The sequence below is a fragment of the Rhinatrema bivittatum genome, chromosome 4, assembly GCF_901001135.1.
Source record: "Rhinatrema bivittatum chromosome 4, aRhiBiv1.1, whole genome shotgun sequence".
Lineage (NCBI taxonomy): Eukaryota > Metazoa > Chordata > Amphibia > Gymnophiona > Rhinatrematidae > Rhinatrema > Rhinatrema bivittatum.
Window position 1 is genome coordinate 221,514,064 of NC_042618.1, and position 19,155 is coordinate 221,533,218.

Genomic DNA, 19,155 nt, shown 5'->3' on the forward strand with positions numbered 1-19,155 from the left:
GCCCAAGGGTCCACCTCCAGTGCAACAGGTTGCAAAGACCATGGACAGTGGAGCCGTGTACCCTCCAGGCTATTCCTGGCTTCAAAGGTACGAGAGCAGCAACAGTTTCTTGAGGCTCTGGCCTCTTCCCTTGAGCGTCTACATGCCCAGCTTGATGCCCTTTCCGGCAACTCAGTTCCAGTACCGGCTTCCTCTCATCAACAGCTGTCTCCCTCTACTCCTAGAGCCTTGTTGGCCCTACCAGCTCCACCTCGTTTCAATGGTGACTCCAAACTTTGCAGAGGGTTTATCAACCAATGCTACATGCAGTTTGCTCTACAGTCCTCCATCTTTCAAGATGAACTCACGAAAGTCACCTTTATCTTGTCTCATCTAGAAGGGAAGCCACTGGCTTGGGCTTCGCCCTTGAGGAAGTGATTGGACTACTCCTACAGAAACTCTCCTGATTAGTGGCCATGTTCTGGCAGACTTTTGACAATCCTGGGCGGCATGCTGTGGCAAGCACTAATTTGCTACACCTTCAACAAGGCCAAAGAAGCCTAATTGATTACACGATTGAATTCTGGACCTTAGCCACAGAATTCTCCTGTCAGGCAGACTGCCTGCAAGCTATCTACCTGGATGGACTCTCCCTGCAGCTGAAGGATGAATTGGCAGCTCGGGAGCTCCCCTCTTCTCTTGAGGATCTTATCGATCTAACTGGCTGAATTGATCACTGTCTCCAAGAGCGTCACCAGGAGAATCGGTTGCCCAAGAAGCGCTCTCGGGTTCGCTCCCATTCGCCACCAGCCCTGCCTCTGGTAGGGTCTCTATCTTGGCCAAGATGGAAGAACACATGTACCTGGACCGTGGGCGGCTGTCCCCAGAAGAGCGCCTCTGGCGGAGACAAACAGGCCTGTGTCTCTACTGCGGAGCACCTGGCCATCACCTACAGGCCTGCCCAGTCCGTCCAGGAAACTTCCCAGCCTAAGTTCAGTTGGGGTCCTGAACTTGGGTGCAACGTCACCGGCCCCTCAGTTATCCCGGTCCTTTCCAGTTCTTGCTCTGGTGGACTTCGGAGCAGGAGGCAATTTTATCCTCAAGGATCTAGTTCAACTTCTGGGCATAAATACCCGTCCTTTGGAGACTTCCTTGTGCATTGCTTCAATTTATGGAGAACAAGTTACATGGTTGAATTTCCTTGACCACAGAGCCAGTTCAACTTCTTTCTGGCGCCCTTCATACCGAAGAAATCGAGCTATTGGTACTAGAGAAATCTATTCACCCAGTAGTCTTAGGACTACCCTGACTCCAACGTCACTCCCCCCAGTTTGATTGGGGGTTGCTCCAGCTGGTGGAATGGGGTTCCACCTGCCATCAGACTTGTCTACAAAGAGTGGTGCCACCTCCTGTGGTTCCTTTGGCGACTATCTCCTCAAGCATACCAGCTCTCTTTGCAGACTTTGAAGATGTTTTTTCAAAGCAAAAAGCGATCCTTCTACCACCTCTTCAGAGGTTTGATTGTCCCATCAATCTCCTGCCTGGGACCACGCCTCCTTGAGGGCGTACTTATTCTCTGTCCCTTCCCGAGACCAATGCCATGACGGAGTACATCCACGAGAACCTTGCGAAAGGGTTTATTTGTCCCTCTACATCTCCTGCTGGTGCAGGATTCTTCTTTGTTACAAAGAAAGACGGATCTCTAAGGCCGTGTATCGATTACTGCGGCTTAAATGCTATCACCCGCAAAGACAAATACCCGTTGCCCTTAATCTCTGAGTTATTTGACCGACTACACTGAGCCTCTGTATTCACCAAGTTGGATCTACGCGGAGTTTACAACTTGGTGCATATTCGCCCTGATGACATCTGGAAGACAGCTTTCAACACCAGAGACGGGCATTACGAATATGTGGTGATGCCCTTTGGCCTCTGTAATGCACCCGCAGTATTCCAGCGAATGATTAATGAAATTTTCAGAGACCTATTATATGTTAAGGTTGTGACGTACCTTGATGGCATCCTTGTCTTCTCCAAGGATCTGGCTACACACCGCACCAATGTTCGCACAGTTCTTCAATGTCTCCATGAAAACCATCTGTTCGCAAAATTGGATAAGTGCTTGGTCGAAAAGTCCAGTCTGCCCTTTCTTGGGTATATAATTTCACAACGGGGATTCTCTATGGATCCTGAAAAGCTCAAAGGAATCCAAGACTGGCCACAACCCGTGGGTCTTAAAGCACTACAATGATTTCTAGGATTCAGAAATTATTACCGCCATTTCATTCTACGTTACTCGACACTAGTGGCTCCTCTTACCGCATTGACCCGTAAGGGCCAAGATACTCAAAACTGGATCCCGGAAGCCATTACAGCCTTTCATCGCCTCAAAGAGGCTTTTCTAGCTAGATTTTGTCTTCACCATCCTGACCCAAACCGCTCCTTTTTGGTCTTAGGTGAATGCCTCCGCGATTGGGGCTGGGGCGGTTTTGAGCCAATGTTCTGCTTCTGGATCCATAGACCCGTGCTCATTCTACTCTCGCAAGTTCTCTTCAGTGGAACAAAATTATAGCATTGGAGATCACGAGTTACTTGCCATCAAATTGGCTGTAGAAGAGTGGTGCCCGTGGCTAGAGGGCGCTTAACAAATTCACTGTATTCACAGATCATAAGAATCTGGAACACTTGAGCCATGCCCAGCATCTCAACGCCTGTCAAGCTCAATGGGCTCTGTTTTTTTCTAGGTTTAACTTTGAACTTTGCTATTGTCCAACTGGAAAAAATCTTCGGGCAGACGCCCTATCACGTTCCTTTGAACCAGAAGATAATCCAGAAGAATCCGGTCACATCACTGACCCAGCTTGCATTTGTTTGTCTGTGACTCATCCAGTTCCCATTGGGAAGACTGGTGTACCCCATCGACTCTGTGAAGGAGTCCTCCAGTGGGCACATGGCTCTAAGTTCGCCGGTCACCCAGGGCGAGCGCGAACCCTAGTGCTGCTCCAGCGGTTCTTCTGGTGGCCCCCTATGGTCTCTGACGCTAAAGCGTACATCGATTCCTGCAACATTTGTGCTCATCAGAAACCCCCGGTCAGTCGACCATGGGGTCTGCTCCAGCCACTTCCAGCTCCCGAAGAACCGTGGACACATCTTTCCACGGATTTCATCGTGAACTTATCGCCATCTAAGGGTCATATGGTTATATGGGTTACCATAGATAGATTTTCTAAAATGGCCCATTTTGTTCCACTACCGGGCCTACCATCTGCTCCCGAATTGCCACGCCTGTTCTTTCTGCATATATTTTGTCTACATGGCTTGCCCAAGGACATTGTCTCCGACAGGGGCCCACAATTTGATGCCCGATACTGGTGTGCCCTTTGTAGTAAATTTGGCATCAACATCAGTTTAACAACAGCGTACCATCCACAAGCCAATGGACAAGCTGAGCGTATGAACCGCTCCTTAAAGTCATTCCTCCGTGCCCATATAAACGAACATCAAGACAACTGGTCTGAATTCCTTCCTTGGGCGGAGTTTTCCCTCATCTCCCATATTGCCACTGGATAGACAGTCAGACAAACAGAATAAACTGGTACCCAAGCACTTTTTACACATGTTGAAAATCACGTGCAGGCATCCATGTGTGCGAGGTTCCTGATGCGCACACATAAACACGGCTATTTTATAACATGCGTGCGGACTGGGAGGGAACTTCCCTATCCCCCCTAACTACCCTTACTACCTTTTCCCCTGTCCTCTCTTCTCCTCCCCAACCCCTAAGCTAGTTAAATTTTTTTGTTTTAATACTTACTGCTCTTTTAGAGCAGAAGTAACTTTGGCGCATCGAACTGCTGCTGGCACGCGCTTCCCCGGGACAGGCCCTAATGGTTGCTGTCCCGGTCTGCCCCGCCCCCGGTCCAGCCCTTTTGCATGGCCCGGCACTTCTGCGCATACCAGGAGATATGTGTGTGGTGGGCCTTTTCTAAAAAATGGCTCAGCCACATGCATATCTCCCGGATTTTACGTGCGCCAGGATTTTAAAATTTGGGCGTAATTTATTTATTTAATAAAATGAAGCTTTTTATCTCATTCATATACAGTACATGGTGACTAACAGCTTTTTATCTCATTCATATACAGTACATGGTGACTAACAGCTGCAGGGATCTTGGATACAGATTTTGAAATCCTAAAGAAAGTGGTTATACCCACTGTATGTTTGCTATAGAAAGTAGAATCTGAATATGATTTGGAACAAGTGATAAACTTTGGAGGTTTTAAACCATATCTACTTGTACTTAACTAATAAACATGGTGAGGGCAATTTTCAAAGGTATTTACTTGTCTTATTAAGGAGTTATTTGGGTAAATCTTTGGGGCTGAATATTTCCCTTCCCACCCTTCCCTTCAGTGGTCAAATCTAGCTGTCAATTTTCACAAGGCAGCTGGTTTGGGCAGCAGGAAAAGGAAAATTGGTTCTTACCTGCTAATTTTCATTCCTGTAGTACCACAGATCAGTCCAGACTCCTGGGTTTATTCATCCATGCCAGCAGATGGAGACAGAGAAAGTAAAACTGACATTTCTTCATATACCCTGGTGCCAGTTGCAGTTCCTCAGTATTGATCTGTACCCAAGCTAAAAAACAGCGAAAAACATGCTCACAAAAACTGGAAAAATTCAAGAAAATTGGTAAAAAAAACACTTTGTAAAAAAACCTGGTAAGGTAATCTTCTGCTATCTCAAAAATACAGCTGAGTGTATGACTCTCACTTCTAGAAATCTGGTGGTTTCTGGACTGATCTGTGGTACTACAGGAATGAAAATTAGTAGGTAAGAACCAATTTTCCTTTCCCTGTATGTACCTGAATCAGTCCAGACTCTTGGGATGTACCAAAGCTCTCTAATGAGGGTGGGACCTGGAGAGTCCCGCTCACAAGACACTTTCACCAAACGAACAAAACTCTCGATCCCCCTCATCCAGTCGATAATGACTTGCAAAAGTATGCAGCGATTTCCAAGTCACCGCTCTACAAATTTCTTGACGAGAAACCAATTGAGCCTCCGCTCAAGAGGTCACCTGAGATCTAGTAGAGTGAGCCCTCAAACCATCCGGCATTGGCCTACCCTTGAAGATGTATGTCGAACCAATAGCTTCCTTAAGCCACCTTGCAATGGTAGTTTTGGAGGCCTGGGTACCCTTCTTTGGACCATTCCATAAAATGAAAAGATATCAGACCTTCTAAAATCATTTGTGACTTTGGACATCCAACAGCCTAAGCTCTTGTGCATGAACCTCAGAAGTGCCTAAGTCCGGAAAGGCTGGTAGCTCCACCATCTGATTGACATGAAAGGTGGATACCACCTTCAGAAGAAAAGATGGCACCATCCACAAAGACACTCCTACTTCTGAGATTTGAAGGAATGGATCTCGGCATGGCAAGGCTTGCAACTCAGAAATCCTACTTGCAGAGCATATAGCTACCAAGAAAATGACCTTTAAAGTCAAATTCTTAAGGGTCACTCTGTGGATAGGTTTGAATGGAGTCCCACATAAACCCCGAAGAATGAAGTTAAGGTTCCAGGGAGGACAAACTCTCCTCATGGGATGATGCAAATTCTTGACTCCTCGAAAAAATCTGACCACGTCAGGATGAGAGGACAACTGGTAACCATCCACCTTCCCTCTTAAACAAGCAAAGGCCGCTACCTTGAACTCAAAGAGAGTTGAAAGCAAGGCCTTTGACTAAACCTTCCTGGAGGAATGACAAAATGTGAGACAGTGACGACCGTAATGCCTGAACCCCCTTAGTCATGCACCAAGACTCACAGCCCTTCCAGACTCAGACATATGATAAGGAAGTGGACTTCCATCTCGCTTGGAGCAGGGTTGTGATCATCACATCCGGGTACCCTCTGCTCCTCAAACACTTCCCTCTCAAAAGCCAAGACGCAAGACAAAAGTGATCTGCCTGGTCGGAAAATATGGGACCCTGGTATAGAAAATGAGGAAGATGACCAAGTCATAATGGACCCTCGATCGTCAGGTTGATCAGATCCGCGAACTATGGACGGCGAGGCCACTCCAGGGCCACCAGCACTACATCCCCTGGTTGCCTTTCTATCTGCCACAACACATTGCCTACTAGAGGCCATAGAGGGAAAATGTACAGAAGAACTCCCGAGACCAAGGTAACACCAGAGCGTTTACACCTTTGGCCCTGTACTCCCTCTGTCTGCTGAAAAAGCAAGGAGCCTTCACATTGTGCCGAGTCGCCATCAGATCAACGTGTGGACGGTCCCACTTCTCGCAAATGAGCCGCATTGCTATATCCAACAATTCCCATTCTCCCAGATCCAGATGACTGTGACTGAGAAAATCTGCTTGGACATTTTCGACCCCTGTGATATGCGATGCTGCTATCTGAGCTAGATATTGCTCCGCCCAAAGAAACAACTTCTGAGTCTCTTGTGCTACTGAATGACTCTTGGTGCTGCTTTGCCAGTTGATGTAAGCTATGGTTGTTGCATTGTCCGACAAAACCGTACCAAATGCCCTTGAACCAAAGGCAGAAAGGCAAGTAGTGCTAACCAAACTGCCCTGGTCTCCAAGCGATTGATAGACCACGAAGCCTCCTCCATCGACCAGATGCCCTGGGTCACTTGTCCCTGGCATACTGCTCCCCAACCAGAAAGACTGGCATTGATAATATGTATGACCCAATCCAGAACTTCCAAGGCGACCCCCCACACCAGGTTGGGTGTCTGAAGCCACCAAGACAGACTGTCCCTAGCCGGAGGAGCTAGAGAGATAGGTTGATGAAACACCTCTGATTACGGGCTCCACTGTGCTTGTAGAGCCCTCTGAATTGGCCTCATATGAGCAAAGGCCCATAGTACCAGCTCCAGCGTTGAAGTCATCAAACCAAAGACCTGCAAGAAGTCCCAGGCTCTGGGTTCACACAACTTTGACAAGCGTCAAATTTGATTTTGTAACTTGTACACTCTCTCCTCCATCAGGAAAACCTTGCCTTGACTCGTGTCGAAACACGCTCCCAAATACTCCACAGTTTGAGACTGGATTAAGTGGCTCTTGGCCAAATTCACCACCCAGCCTAAGGATTGCAGAGTCCGAAGCACGGTGTGCATGGCTGAGCAACAACTGTTCTCCGACTTCACCCGTATAAGCCAATCGTCAAAATACGGATGGACCAGGATTGCCTGGTGCCGTAAAGTGGCCGCCACAACCACCATAACTTTGGAGAAGGTGCAGGACACCATGGCCAGCCCAAACGGAAGCGCCCGAAACTGGAAATGTTGCGCCAGGACCATAAACCTCAGGTAGCGCTGATGATCTCGCCAAACTGGAATGTGTAAGTATGCTTCCATCAAGTCTAGAGACGCCAGGAACTCCTGGGTGTGTACGACAGCAATTACCAACCTCAATGTTTCCATACAAAATCAGGGAATTTTCATCGCCACATTCACGCACTTGAAGTCCAGAATGGGGCAAAAATTTCCTTCCTTCTTCAGAATGACGAAGTAAATGGAATATCGACCCTGATGGTGTTCATCCTGAGGCACTGGGACCATGGCCCCAAGGCGCTGCAACCTGTCCAGAGTCTCCTGCACCGTCTGGTGCTTTTGCAATGAGCCACAGGAGGAGACAAGAACAGGATGCACACGGGACGAGCAAATTATAACGCGTAACAGTCTCTTATTACACTGAGGATCCACTGATCTTGGGTGATCTTGGCCCACTCCTCGTAAAAGCGAGACAGATGACCCCCTATAAAAGGAATGTCAGAGTGGGCTGGCCTCGCCTCATTGTGCAGACTTGGACTCTGAGGGTCCTCCACTGGTGGGGGCTCTGAATAGCCTACAAGTTCCGCAAAAGGACTGCCTCCAGGCCTGACCTCACGAAGAGAATGGTCTCTGTGCCCCAGAAGCCCCCCCCCTCGCCTGATGCGATCTCCTATTGTCCTGAAAACACAGATGAGACGAGAAAGAAAATTTGCCTTTAGGTCTGTCTTTGGACAATTTGTGGACCTTATTGTCACCTAACTGCTTCACAAGCTGTTCCAGGTTCTCCCCAAATAAGAGATGGCCTTTAAAAGGCAAAGAAGCCAATTGGGATTTAGACGAAATATCCGCTGACCAGTTACGGAGTCACAAGAGGCGCCTTGTGGACACCGCAGCCTCCATAATACAGGAGGACATCCACACCAAATCACACAAGGCATCTGCCACAAAAGCTACCGCGGCTTCCAACCTATCAGCCTTTCTTCCTGGGGAACCCCCAGTCGCTTGACCATCCTGAAGACGCTGTACCCAGTGCAAGCAAGCTCTCTGCATAAAGCTGGAACAAATGGTAGCCCGGAGACTCAAAGCTGACACCTAAAAAATCTGTTTAAGGTGGACTTCAGCTTGATGTCCTGAACAAGCTTCAGTGCTGCTGCTCCAGCAACTGGAATGGTCGTCTTTTTTGTAACTGCCGAGATGGCCGTGTCCACCTTGAGAAGCACAAAAAGCTCCAAGGCCTGTTCTGGCAAGGCATAAAGCTTCGCCATCGCCCTGCCAACCCGTAAGCCAGCATCAGGAGCACCCCCCATTCCTGATCCACTATCTTCTTTATGGACGTATGATACAGAAACCCGAAGGAGGGTTCCTCATGTCCTCCAGCACCAAATCCACCCCATCTTTGCTAGAGTCCTCCTGTGTGGGCTGGAGCCCTAACTCCTCCAGAACTTGGGGAATGAGAGCAGTCAGTTCCTCCTACGGAACAAGCGGAGGATTAGTATATGCCCCACCAGGAGTACTAGACGCAGACGCCTCCCCCCTCACAGAAGCTATAGCGAAACACATCAACATGGATTTTCCTGCCGTGATCCTGGGGGACTTCAACCTCTACATCGATACCACTCCTCTCTCCCCCAATTGTGAAGTCTTCCTCACCACTCTCAAGGCCATGGGCCTTAAACAAACCATTGACAAACCTACCCACAAAGCAAGACATACGCTTGACCTCATTTTCATAAACTCCAACCTATCTTACTCCACTACCCCGGACTGCACCCCAGTCCCCTGGTCAGACCACTCACTGATATCCACTACCCTTACCATCAAAGAACGTCCAAACCCCCCACGGCACCAATCTACCATCCACTTCAGGAAACCATGTGCATCAGACGTACTCAGTGATCATCTATCCAAGGAACTTACTAATTTGGATGTAACCAACCCCAACTCAGCCCTGCTATCCTGGTACAATAACACAGAAGCAGTAGCAAATAAACTATGCCCCTCAGTTGTCAAAATAATTAACCCGGCGCAAAAAGGAAAACAACCCTGGTTCTTCCCTGAGCTTAAGCTGATGAAGCAAGACCTCAGACACAAAGAAGGCAAATGGCGCAAAGCCCCCAGCACTACTACACTATCAGCTTACAAAGACACCCTTCACCTCTACAGGACCTCCATTCTAAGGACAAAAAGAGATTTCTACACCAATAGAATTCACAATCTCCAATTTGGTGCCAGGGCTCTGTTCTCCTACGTTTCCCAACTCACAAAAACATCCACCCCGACTATCCCAGACGAAATTGCACAAACCAAAGCTAACGAGCTCGCACTCTTTTTTCAGAAAAAAATTTCGAACACTCTAGCACTCCTCCCCACTAACACTACTTCTCCCCCCACAACCTCCAACATCCCCAATCACTCCAGAGCCAATCTCGACAATTTTGAACCAACCTCATCCTGGGAGATAGAGTCCCTACTTAAGAGACAGAAACCATCCAGCCATCCGGCAGACCATATTCCAACAAAACTACTGCTACTTAATCCGGACACCATTTCCAGACCGTTGGCCAACATCATAAACTGCTCTCTAGCACAAGGAATCTACCCAGACAGTCTAAAAACTGCCTCCCTCAAACCCCTTCTCAAGAAACCTAATCTAGACTCAAGAGAACTCTCCAACTTCCGCCCTATCTCCAATCTCCCATTTCTGGCCAAACTCACAGAGAAACTGGTCAATACGCAGCTTTCAGAGTACCTGGAAGAACACAAAATCCTATACCCTTCTCAATATGGCTTTCGCAATATGGCTTTCGCAAATTGCGCAACACGGAAACCCTCCTTATCTCCCTAACAGACCACATCATCATGGGCCTAGACAAAGGTCACTCATTCCTACTAGTCCTTCTAGACATCTCGGCGGCATTCAACACCGTGAACCACACCATCCTCCTAAATCGCCTCTCAGACATTGGCCTATCAGGATCAGTCCACAGATGGTTCGACTCCTTCCTCAGCAACAGAAGCTTCAAAGTAAAAATCAACAATAAAGAATCACCCAGCATAAAATCTTCACTAGGTGTACCCCAAGGATCATCTTTGACCCTACCCTCTTCAATATTTACCTCCTCCCCCTTTGCCCGCTGCTAACAGACCTAAAATTAATACACTACCTCTACTCAGATGACGTGCAGATTCTGATCCCCATAACAGAATCCCTCTCAAAAACACTCATTTTCTGGGACAACTGCCTCCAATCCATCACCCGCCTTCTCACCAGTTTGAACCTGGTCCTTAATGCTGCCAAGACCGAACTCCTCCTCATCTCCCCCAACCACGATAACCTCCCCCCACAGACCCACCCCAACACCCAAGTCACACATGTAAGAGACCTTGGAGTAATCCTTGACAACCGTCTAAACCTAAAGAAATCTATTAACAACACAACCAAAGACTGTTTCTATAAACTTCAAGTTTTAAAAAGGCTCAAATCCCTCCTTTATTTCCACGATTTCAGGACAGTCCTTCAAACCATGCTCTTTGCCAAAAAAGACTACTGCAACGCTCTCCTCCTTGGACTCCCCATCTCACCACCAAACTACTACAGATGCTCCAGAATGCCGTGGCTAGAATCCTGTCTAACACCAACAGCGGAGAACACATCACACCCATCCTCCGGAATTTACATTGGCTGCCAGTAAATTACAGAATCCTACACAAGTCCCTCACCATAATACACAAAACCGTCCACAATCAACTACAGCTCGACCTCGAAATCTCACTCAGACTCCACACCTCTACTAGACCCATCAGAGAGGCGTAAAAAAGATCTCTGCAAGCCCCCCCCAACCAAAGCCACACGCCATACAGCGACTAAAGAACGGGCATTCTCAACAGCGGGCCCGGCCATTTAGAATAATATGCCCACAGACCTCAGACTGGAGCCTTGCCATCTAACATTTAAAAAAAAACTCAAGACCTAGCTATTACTCCAAGCCTTCCCAAAAACTTCCGAAACATGCAAATGGTCCTTTAGCCATACTTCGCTATTTATGCAGATAGGAACCCATATATTTAGTATTAAATGTATTAAATTTTCTAATTTTTAATTTTTTAATTCTACTTTGTTAACTGTCTCCCCTTGTCCTATGTTTTTCCGGCTATCTTAGCATCCAAGTTTATTCCACCCTGTTGATTGTAACTGTGCTTCGTGTTTAAATGGTTTGTTAAAGTTATAACCCCTTGTTCTTTGTAAACCGATGTGATATGGTTATGATCATGAATGTCGGTATAGAAAAGAGTTAAATAAATAAATACATAAATAAATAAATCCTCCTCGCCATTGGTATTGGGTCAGTATCATCTCCCTGGACCACGTCTGCAGACTTTGCGTCTGCTGCTGGGTCCCCCGAGAGTGCAGTCCCCAGGTTCAAGTCTGCATCATGCGGAGTCGGACCAGCTGTATGCTGAACTCTGGTGTTTAAGATACCACATGATGGCCCCAACTTGAAGGGGACCGCTCCCGGCTCTGGAGACAATGCTGGAGAGACTGGACCCTCCTGCTGCAAAGCAAGCCCTTCCTGCTGTGCCAAATAGGCCTTATGGAGGAGCAGGATAAACTCGGGTGAAAAGGGACGAGGAGCCGTGGAGAGAGCTTGCGATCATAACAAGTCCCCACCCACAGGTGGAGAACCGTGTCCCAGAGAGTCTTCTGAGTTCCCCTGTCCCCTAACAGGAACTGGGTGGGCCAGGGAAAGCCAAGGAAGAAGGTACCCATTGGCCCCTGAAAGCACGAACAGGCCCGACGGGGATTCTAACAAGGCTGCCATTCCCGCGGATATGTGCACTGAGGGCTGCATGCGGTCTGTGCCTGCTGAACTCGAGGCTGCCACACCGGCCCCAAATTTCCTCCATTTAGCAGGCACTGGAAGTTCAGAGGGCCCCTCCCCTCCCACGAGGCAGGCTGCACAAAGTCCACGGCTATTTAGCCGCGCGGAAGCCGGTCCACACGCGCAGCAGGCTGAACACCTCATCATTGGAACATGGGAGAATTGTAAGCCCTGTGCCGAAAAAAAAACCACCTCGAGGAAAAATTAAAACGAGAGGGAAGTGGGTGGGGGGGAAGGGAGAGAGCCGTCCTTACTGCTGCAGTCCCTCACTGCCTGCGCCGACAACTTTTCTCACTCTTTTTTTTTTTTTTTTAAATCAAACTTTAAGCGGCCTCATTACCGTCCCTACTTCCAGCCCTAAAGAGAGCTGTCCATCTCAATTCAGCAAAACTAAGAAAGGGAGAGGGAAAGGCCAAAATAAAAACAGTAAAGTGAGCCAAGGAAAAGCCACAGCTTTTTGGAACGGGGAGGGATCTGGATCACCAGATTTGCACCCCACGGCTAACACTGGACCGGGCGTACAAAAGTGTCACCGACCCCCAGTCTGTCTGCCTCAACCAAATAGGATAGGAATTCCTTAAGAGGAACCCCGACCTCTAGGAGGAAGTCTCAAAGGAGAAAGAAAAAAATACTGGGCAGACTAACGAAACTGCAGGTTTATGCACTGGTCACCATCTGTTGGAGTCAGAGAAATACTGAGGAACTGCAGGTGGCACCAGGGTACATGAAGCACTGTCAGTTTTACTTTCTCTGTCTCCATCTGCTGGCACGGATGAATAAACCAGGAGTCTGGACTGCTCCAGGTAGGTACAGGGAAAAGAGGTATTCCAGTGGGCAAGGGAAGGGGCATTCTTTTGTACAGTATATTTTCCCACGCATATCTTGTCCACAGTTACTTTTATACAACTGGAACTTTCCAGAAGCAAATTTTCAAAGGGAACCTAGCCGCATAAGTTCCCTTTGAAAATTAGATTGGAGGTCTGTGAGAACAAAAGTACAATTTTTTTAAATGGTCTCCTTAGGTTTTACATTACTAGTTACAAAAAATATGCTTATGTTCACCTTTCCATTTCTTGAGTCTTTTGCTCCTTCTCCTCTTCTTCATCACTTTCGTAAAAATGAAATATGACATTCAAGTAATCTGACTCCTGGAAAGGAAGTAAAATTATTGAGATTGAGTGGTGATTTGTTTATCATCTTGGACAATACACTCTGAAGAACAATTCAGAATTTTGAAGTGTACATTTATTAAGTTAAAAATATTTCTAAACCACATCCTCTAAACTTCGAGGCAGGTGATAAAGAAAACATACATAATAAAAATAAAACAAATCAGTAAACAGAAAAGAATACAAGCCTACAGCCTAGTCAATTAGGGAATTAACACTGATGGGTGACAGACTGGGAGGAACACAAAGGCCCTATAAAAATTAAGGCTGGGAGGACGAATCAATGGACTCTTAACCCTGAAACACCTATTTAAATAAGAAAGCTTTTAAAGCTTTCATGAACTCCTTAATGTTGAAATTTAAATTTCTGTCTCATCAACGAGAAATTTACACAAGCAACTTTTTAACTGGATAAAAGAGGGAAAGCAGGGAGCATTTCGGGGACATGGCTTAAATTTATCTGGGTAGTGCCAATATTTACCATTCTTCAGAGAAATTTAGTTCGATAAGTCTGGTCACTGTTCTTAAGTTACCCTGGTAAATTTAGGAAGTATATTTAGTGGAAAACTTACTTAGGTAAGTCCTGCTGAATACTGTGGCTGAATTTAGCTGGGTAACTTCCTGCTTGCCGCACTACTCAATATGGTTCTCAAGAGGTTCAGCAAGTGCAGGAACATATTTTCATGATAGGGATGTTTTCTAAACTTTATTTCCTAGCATGTATTGAGTAAGAAGTCAAATCAGCTCTGTTTCCCAGAGGAGAAATTGCAACTAAGTTGGAAGTAGACATTTTTTTTTTAAGTTTAGTGATCATGAGTAACTTATTCACAAATGTGACATACAAGTTAGCTTTTAAATAGTTATTGGAAACAAAATTTCAATTAATCTAAAAAGCATTTAATTGTCCTGATACCAGAATAATGCAGATTTTGAAACAGTAAATTAGAATGGGCTGCTGCTAGTGCTCAGAAGACTCTGGTTTTACCATTATGTCTGATGAGAATCAGGCAAATGGGAAAGGTGATGTGCTTAGATTGTAGAAGAGACAGAATGTGACTGTCATTGCTGGAGTGGTCCCTACTGCCACAAGAGAATGTGCATGGGGTAAAGGAGCACATGAGGTCAATAGATGCCATTTTTCAAATCACCAGTCATGGGGTGGAATCAAGTTGTTTCTTGACTGCCCTATTTTCTATTGCCCTATTTCAGATGGGGTAGGTGAAGGGGGAGAATCTGACAGAGGAGTGTGGTGGTCAGGCTGATAGAGGTACAAATTCTTGAGTGTGGGAATAAATTAGGCTAGTGAGGGCACAGGTCCATTGAATGCTGGGGGTGGGATTGGTCTAAAGAAACCCAAATTCTTGAATTGGAGAGGGGTGGTAGGGGTCCTTTATCAGAATCCCCTTTGGGTCTAGTATTACCACTGCCAGTAACAATCATCTGTTATTGACACTTTAGTGTTTTGGCATTATCTGTCTCAAAAACACTGGATTTAATACTTTTACCTATGGCCAGCTGCCCCAAGTCCTACACAGAAGGGTCCCCATTGCATAAGTGCATAGGGCTCTGTCCCAATGACTACTGACCAAATGCCCTGAATAGCATGCAGCAGAGATTCCTGCTCCTACCTCTCCCTCCCAGGCAGTGTACAGAAAATAGGAGGGAAGGAGGAGCTTGGAACAAAAAGCATAGAGCAAAGCAAAGAAGAGGTACTCTGCTACCTATCCAGCCCCTATCCTCCTATCATTCAGAAACAAGAGGGGAGGTGATAAGCTTGGAGCAGACCCTGCAGAGCAAAGAATAGCCACCCTGCTACCTAATTCTCCTCTATTCTTCTTCCTCCTATCCACTCCTATTTGCAAGGAACAGGCGAATTAGGGATGAAACTTGAGTGGACAGCAGAGCAAAGAAGTATTCATTTTTTTCTGCATATTTCTATTTCTAATGTGTGATCATTTTTTCTGTCTTTATTGAGGGTCTGTGCTCTGCATGAGTGACTGAGGTGAGGTATTCTGTTAGCCTGTATATTTTATGTAGGGATCTGTAACAGTCTAACTTGTTCTATTTTTCCAATAGGAGGTGTACTGGTGTTTTAGAACCTGCTGGAATCTTTGTTGTGTTGTCTTTTCAAATATGATTGTTGCTGTTTGAGTTCTGGGAGTTAGTGCTATTTTGGTATGGCAGGTTTGCTATATATGTTCTGAGTGACTTTTCTGTATGCAATGCATGCAGCTCTGCCTCATGTACCGTATATTAATTGTGGATATTGTGAAAATCTGCCTGGCTGGGAGTCTCCCAAGACAGGTTTGAGAACCACTGACCTAGGGTACATATAACTTTGTGTTGTGTTTGGGGCATTGTGGACCCTTGGTCGCTGTGGAGATGACTCCTCCCATGGGGAGGGGCCCCATGGGGAACCACAGCGATAGACTGATCTCAAAGAGCAGACACTGGAGATGTAAAGCTTTATTGTAGGGATGTGAATCGTGTCCTCGATCGTCTTAACGATCGATTTCGGCTGGGAGGGGGAGGGAATCGTATTGTTGCCGTTTGGGGGGGTAAAATATCGTGAAAAATCGTGAAAAATCGTGAAAAATCTAAAAATCGCAAAACCGGCACATTAAAACCCCCTAAAACCCACCCCCGACCCTTTAAATTAAATCCCCCACCCTCCCGAACCCCCCCCAAATGAGTTAAATAACCTGCGGGTCCAGCGGCGGTCCGGAACGGCAGCGGTCCGGAACGGGCTCCTGCTCCTGAATCTTGTTGTCTTCAGCCGGCGCCATTTTCCAAAATGGCGCCGAAAAATGGCGGCGGCCATAGACGAACACGATTGGACGGCAGGAGGTCCTTCCGGACCCCCGCTGGACTTTTGGCAAGTCTCGTGGGGGTCAGGAGGCCCCCCACAAGCTGGCCAAAAGTTCCTGGAGGTCCAGCGGGGGTCAGGGAGCGATTTCCCGCCGCGAATCGTTTTCGTACGGAAAATGGCGCCGGCAGGAGATCGACTGCAGGAGGTCGTTCAGCGAGGGTTCCGGCGCCTCGCTGAACAACCTCCTGCAGTCGATCTCCTGCCGGCGCCATTTTCCGTACGAAAACGATTCGCGGCGGGAAATCGCTCCCTGACCCCCGCTGGACCTCCAGGAACTTTTGGCCAGCTTGTGGGGGGCCTCCTGACCCCCACGAGACTTGCCAAAAGTCCAGCGGGGGTCCGGAAGGACCTCCTGCCGTCCAATCGTGTTCGTCTATGGCCGCCGCCATTTTTCGGCGCCATTTTGGAAAATGGCGCCGGCTGAAGACAACAAGATTCAGGAGCAGGAGCCCGTTCCGGACCGCTGCCGTTCCGGACCGCCGCTGGACCCGCAGGTTATTTAACTCATTTGGGGGGGGTTCGGGAGGGTGGGGGATTTAATTTAAAGGGTCGGGGGTGGGTTTTAGGGGGTTTTAGTGTGCCGGCTCACGATTCTAACGATTTATAACGATAAATCGTTAGAATCTCTATTGTATTGTGTTCCATAACGGTTTAAGACGATATTAAAATTATCGGACGATAATTTTAATCGTCCTAAAACGATTCACATCCCTACTTTATTGTACTTCTATAGATAGATGCAGGAAGGTAAGGCACTGATGTCCGCAAGGTGCCTATACTTCAACAGTCTCTGGTGTAGAGGTCTCACCCAGATATCCTAGATAGCTAGCAACCCGCGGTGTGGGCAACGCCAAGTCTGGTGGGTGGAGTTGGAGCACTGGATCGTAGAGGTACTCACAGGAGCGAGGTGCAGGCGTCTTCCTCTTCTAAGGAAGTTGACGGTAGACTGGAAGCAGTAGGCACAGGTTTAGGATGGGTAGCCCCCACCATGGACTTTCGTGGACTCTTAGCCTCCTGAGTTCAGTCTCGGATATGGCGGTCAATTCTCCCAGCCAGTTCGATCAGGGACTCAAGGGTATCGGGCAAATCATGAGCCACTAATTCATCCTTTAAGCGAGAGTTGAGGCCCTCCATGAATATGGCACGAAGACATCCAGTGCCCCAATGTAGTTTGGATGCTAAAGTTTTAAACTTGATAGCGAAGTCTGTGAGCAGCTTATTACCTTGCTGGAGATTGAGCAAAGCAGATCCAGCGACAGTCTGGCGAACTGGGTCATCAAAGACAGACTTAAAATGTTTGAAAAATCCTAATAGATTATTCAGGATAGGATCTTCACGTTCCCATATCGGTGAAGCCGAAGCCAAGGCTCGTCCCTCTAGAAATGATATGATGTAGGTAACCTTGGAAGCTTCAGTGGGAAAGAGGGTAGCCTGTAATCAAAAATGCATGCTGCATTGATTAATGAACCCTCTACTAGAGATGTGAATCGTGTCCTCGATCGTCTTAACGATCGATTTCAGCTGGGAGGGGGAGGGAATCGTATTGTTGCCGTTTGGGTTTTAAAAATATCGTGAAAAATCGTTAAAATCGTGAGCCAACCCCCTAAAACCCACCCCCGACCATTTAAATTAAATCCCCCACCCTCCCGAACCCCCCCCCAAATGCTTTAAATTACCTGGGGATCCAGCGGTGGTCCAGAACGGCGGCGGTCCGGAACGGCCCCCTCAATTGAATCCTTTTGTCTTCAGCCGGCGCCATTTTGCAAAATGGCCGCCGCAAAATGGCGGCGGCCATAGACAAAAACGATTCGACACAGGAGGTCATTCCGGACCCCCGCTGGACTTTTGGCAAGTCTTGTGGGGGTCAGGAGGCCCCCCCAAGCAGGACAAAAGTTTCTGGGAGTCCAGCGGGGTTCAGGAAGCGATTTCTTGCCGCGAATCGTTTTCCGTACGGAAAATGGCGCCGGCCATACGTGTATGGCCGGCCGGAAAATGGCGGAAAATGGCGCCGGAAAATGGCGCCGGCCATACACGTATGGCCGGCGCCATTTTCCGTACGGAAAAAGATTCGCGGCAAGAAATCGCTTCCTGAACCCCGCTGGACTCCCAGAAACTTTTGGCCAGCTTGGGGGGGCCTCCTGACCCCCACAAGACTTGCCAAAAGTCCAGCGGGGGTCCGGAACGACCTCCTGCGTCGAATCATTTTTGTCTATGGCCGCAGCCATTTTGCGGCGGCCATTTTGCAAAATGGCGCCGGCTGAAGACAAAAGGATTCAATTGAGGGGGCCGTTCCGGTCCGCCGCCGTTCTGGACCACCGCTGGATCCCCAGGTAATTTAAAGCATTTGGGGGGGGGGGTTCGGGGGGGCGGGGGATTTAATTTAAAGGGTCGGGGTGGGTTTTAGGGGGTTTTAGTGTGCCGGTTTTCCTGCCCTCCCCCTTCCCCCGATTTACGATTTTTTAACGATAAATCGGGGGAATTGGTATTGTATCGTGGCCCTAACGATTTTTGACGATTTAAAATATATCGGACGATATTTTAAATCGTCAAAAAACGATTCACATCCCTACCCTCTACACATCTTTGCTTCACCCGTAAAGCGGGTAGGCATAGATAAGGGTACAGTGATTTTGAGAGTTAACACTGGAGAAAGCAATTCTTTCACAAGAGTTGCTGAAGAATTCAGTTGAATCCTAAAACAAACTCCTTGGTGATAAAATTTTCAATAGAATATTCACTGATAAACAATTCAATTTTTGTATATATATATTTTTTAATTTTTTTAAAAAAATTTTTGTAGGAGATGGGAATGGTTTCATATGTTGTATATGGCAACCCCCTCGGTGCCTTTAACTCTTTTAATCATAAACACATCCTCCAACCTCCATGTTTTATTTTAATCTTAACAAATTTAAAAAGATTTTTTGAGAATTGAATTTCAGTGAAAAATCA

At 47.3% G+C, this 19,155-nt stretch overlaps 1 protein-coding gene across 4 annotated transcripts in view; it reads right to left on the bottom strand.

The window, feature by feature from the left end:
- The window catches only part of CCDC87 (coiled-coil domain containing 87), a 513,138-nt gene that overhangs the window by 195,860 nt on the left and 298,123 nt on the right, over positions 1-19,155 (bottom strand). For all 4 annotated transcript variants that reach the window (XM_029599749.1, XM_029599748.1, XM_029599751.1 and 1 more), the window contains one exon: positions 13,228-13,313. In XM_029599749.1, coding sequence (XP_029455609.1) covers positions 13,228-13,313 — 86 coding nt within the window. The remainder of the gene's footprint in view (positions 1-13,227; positions 13,314-19,155) is intronic.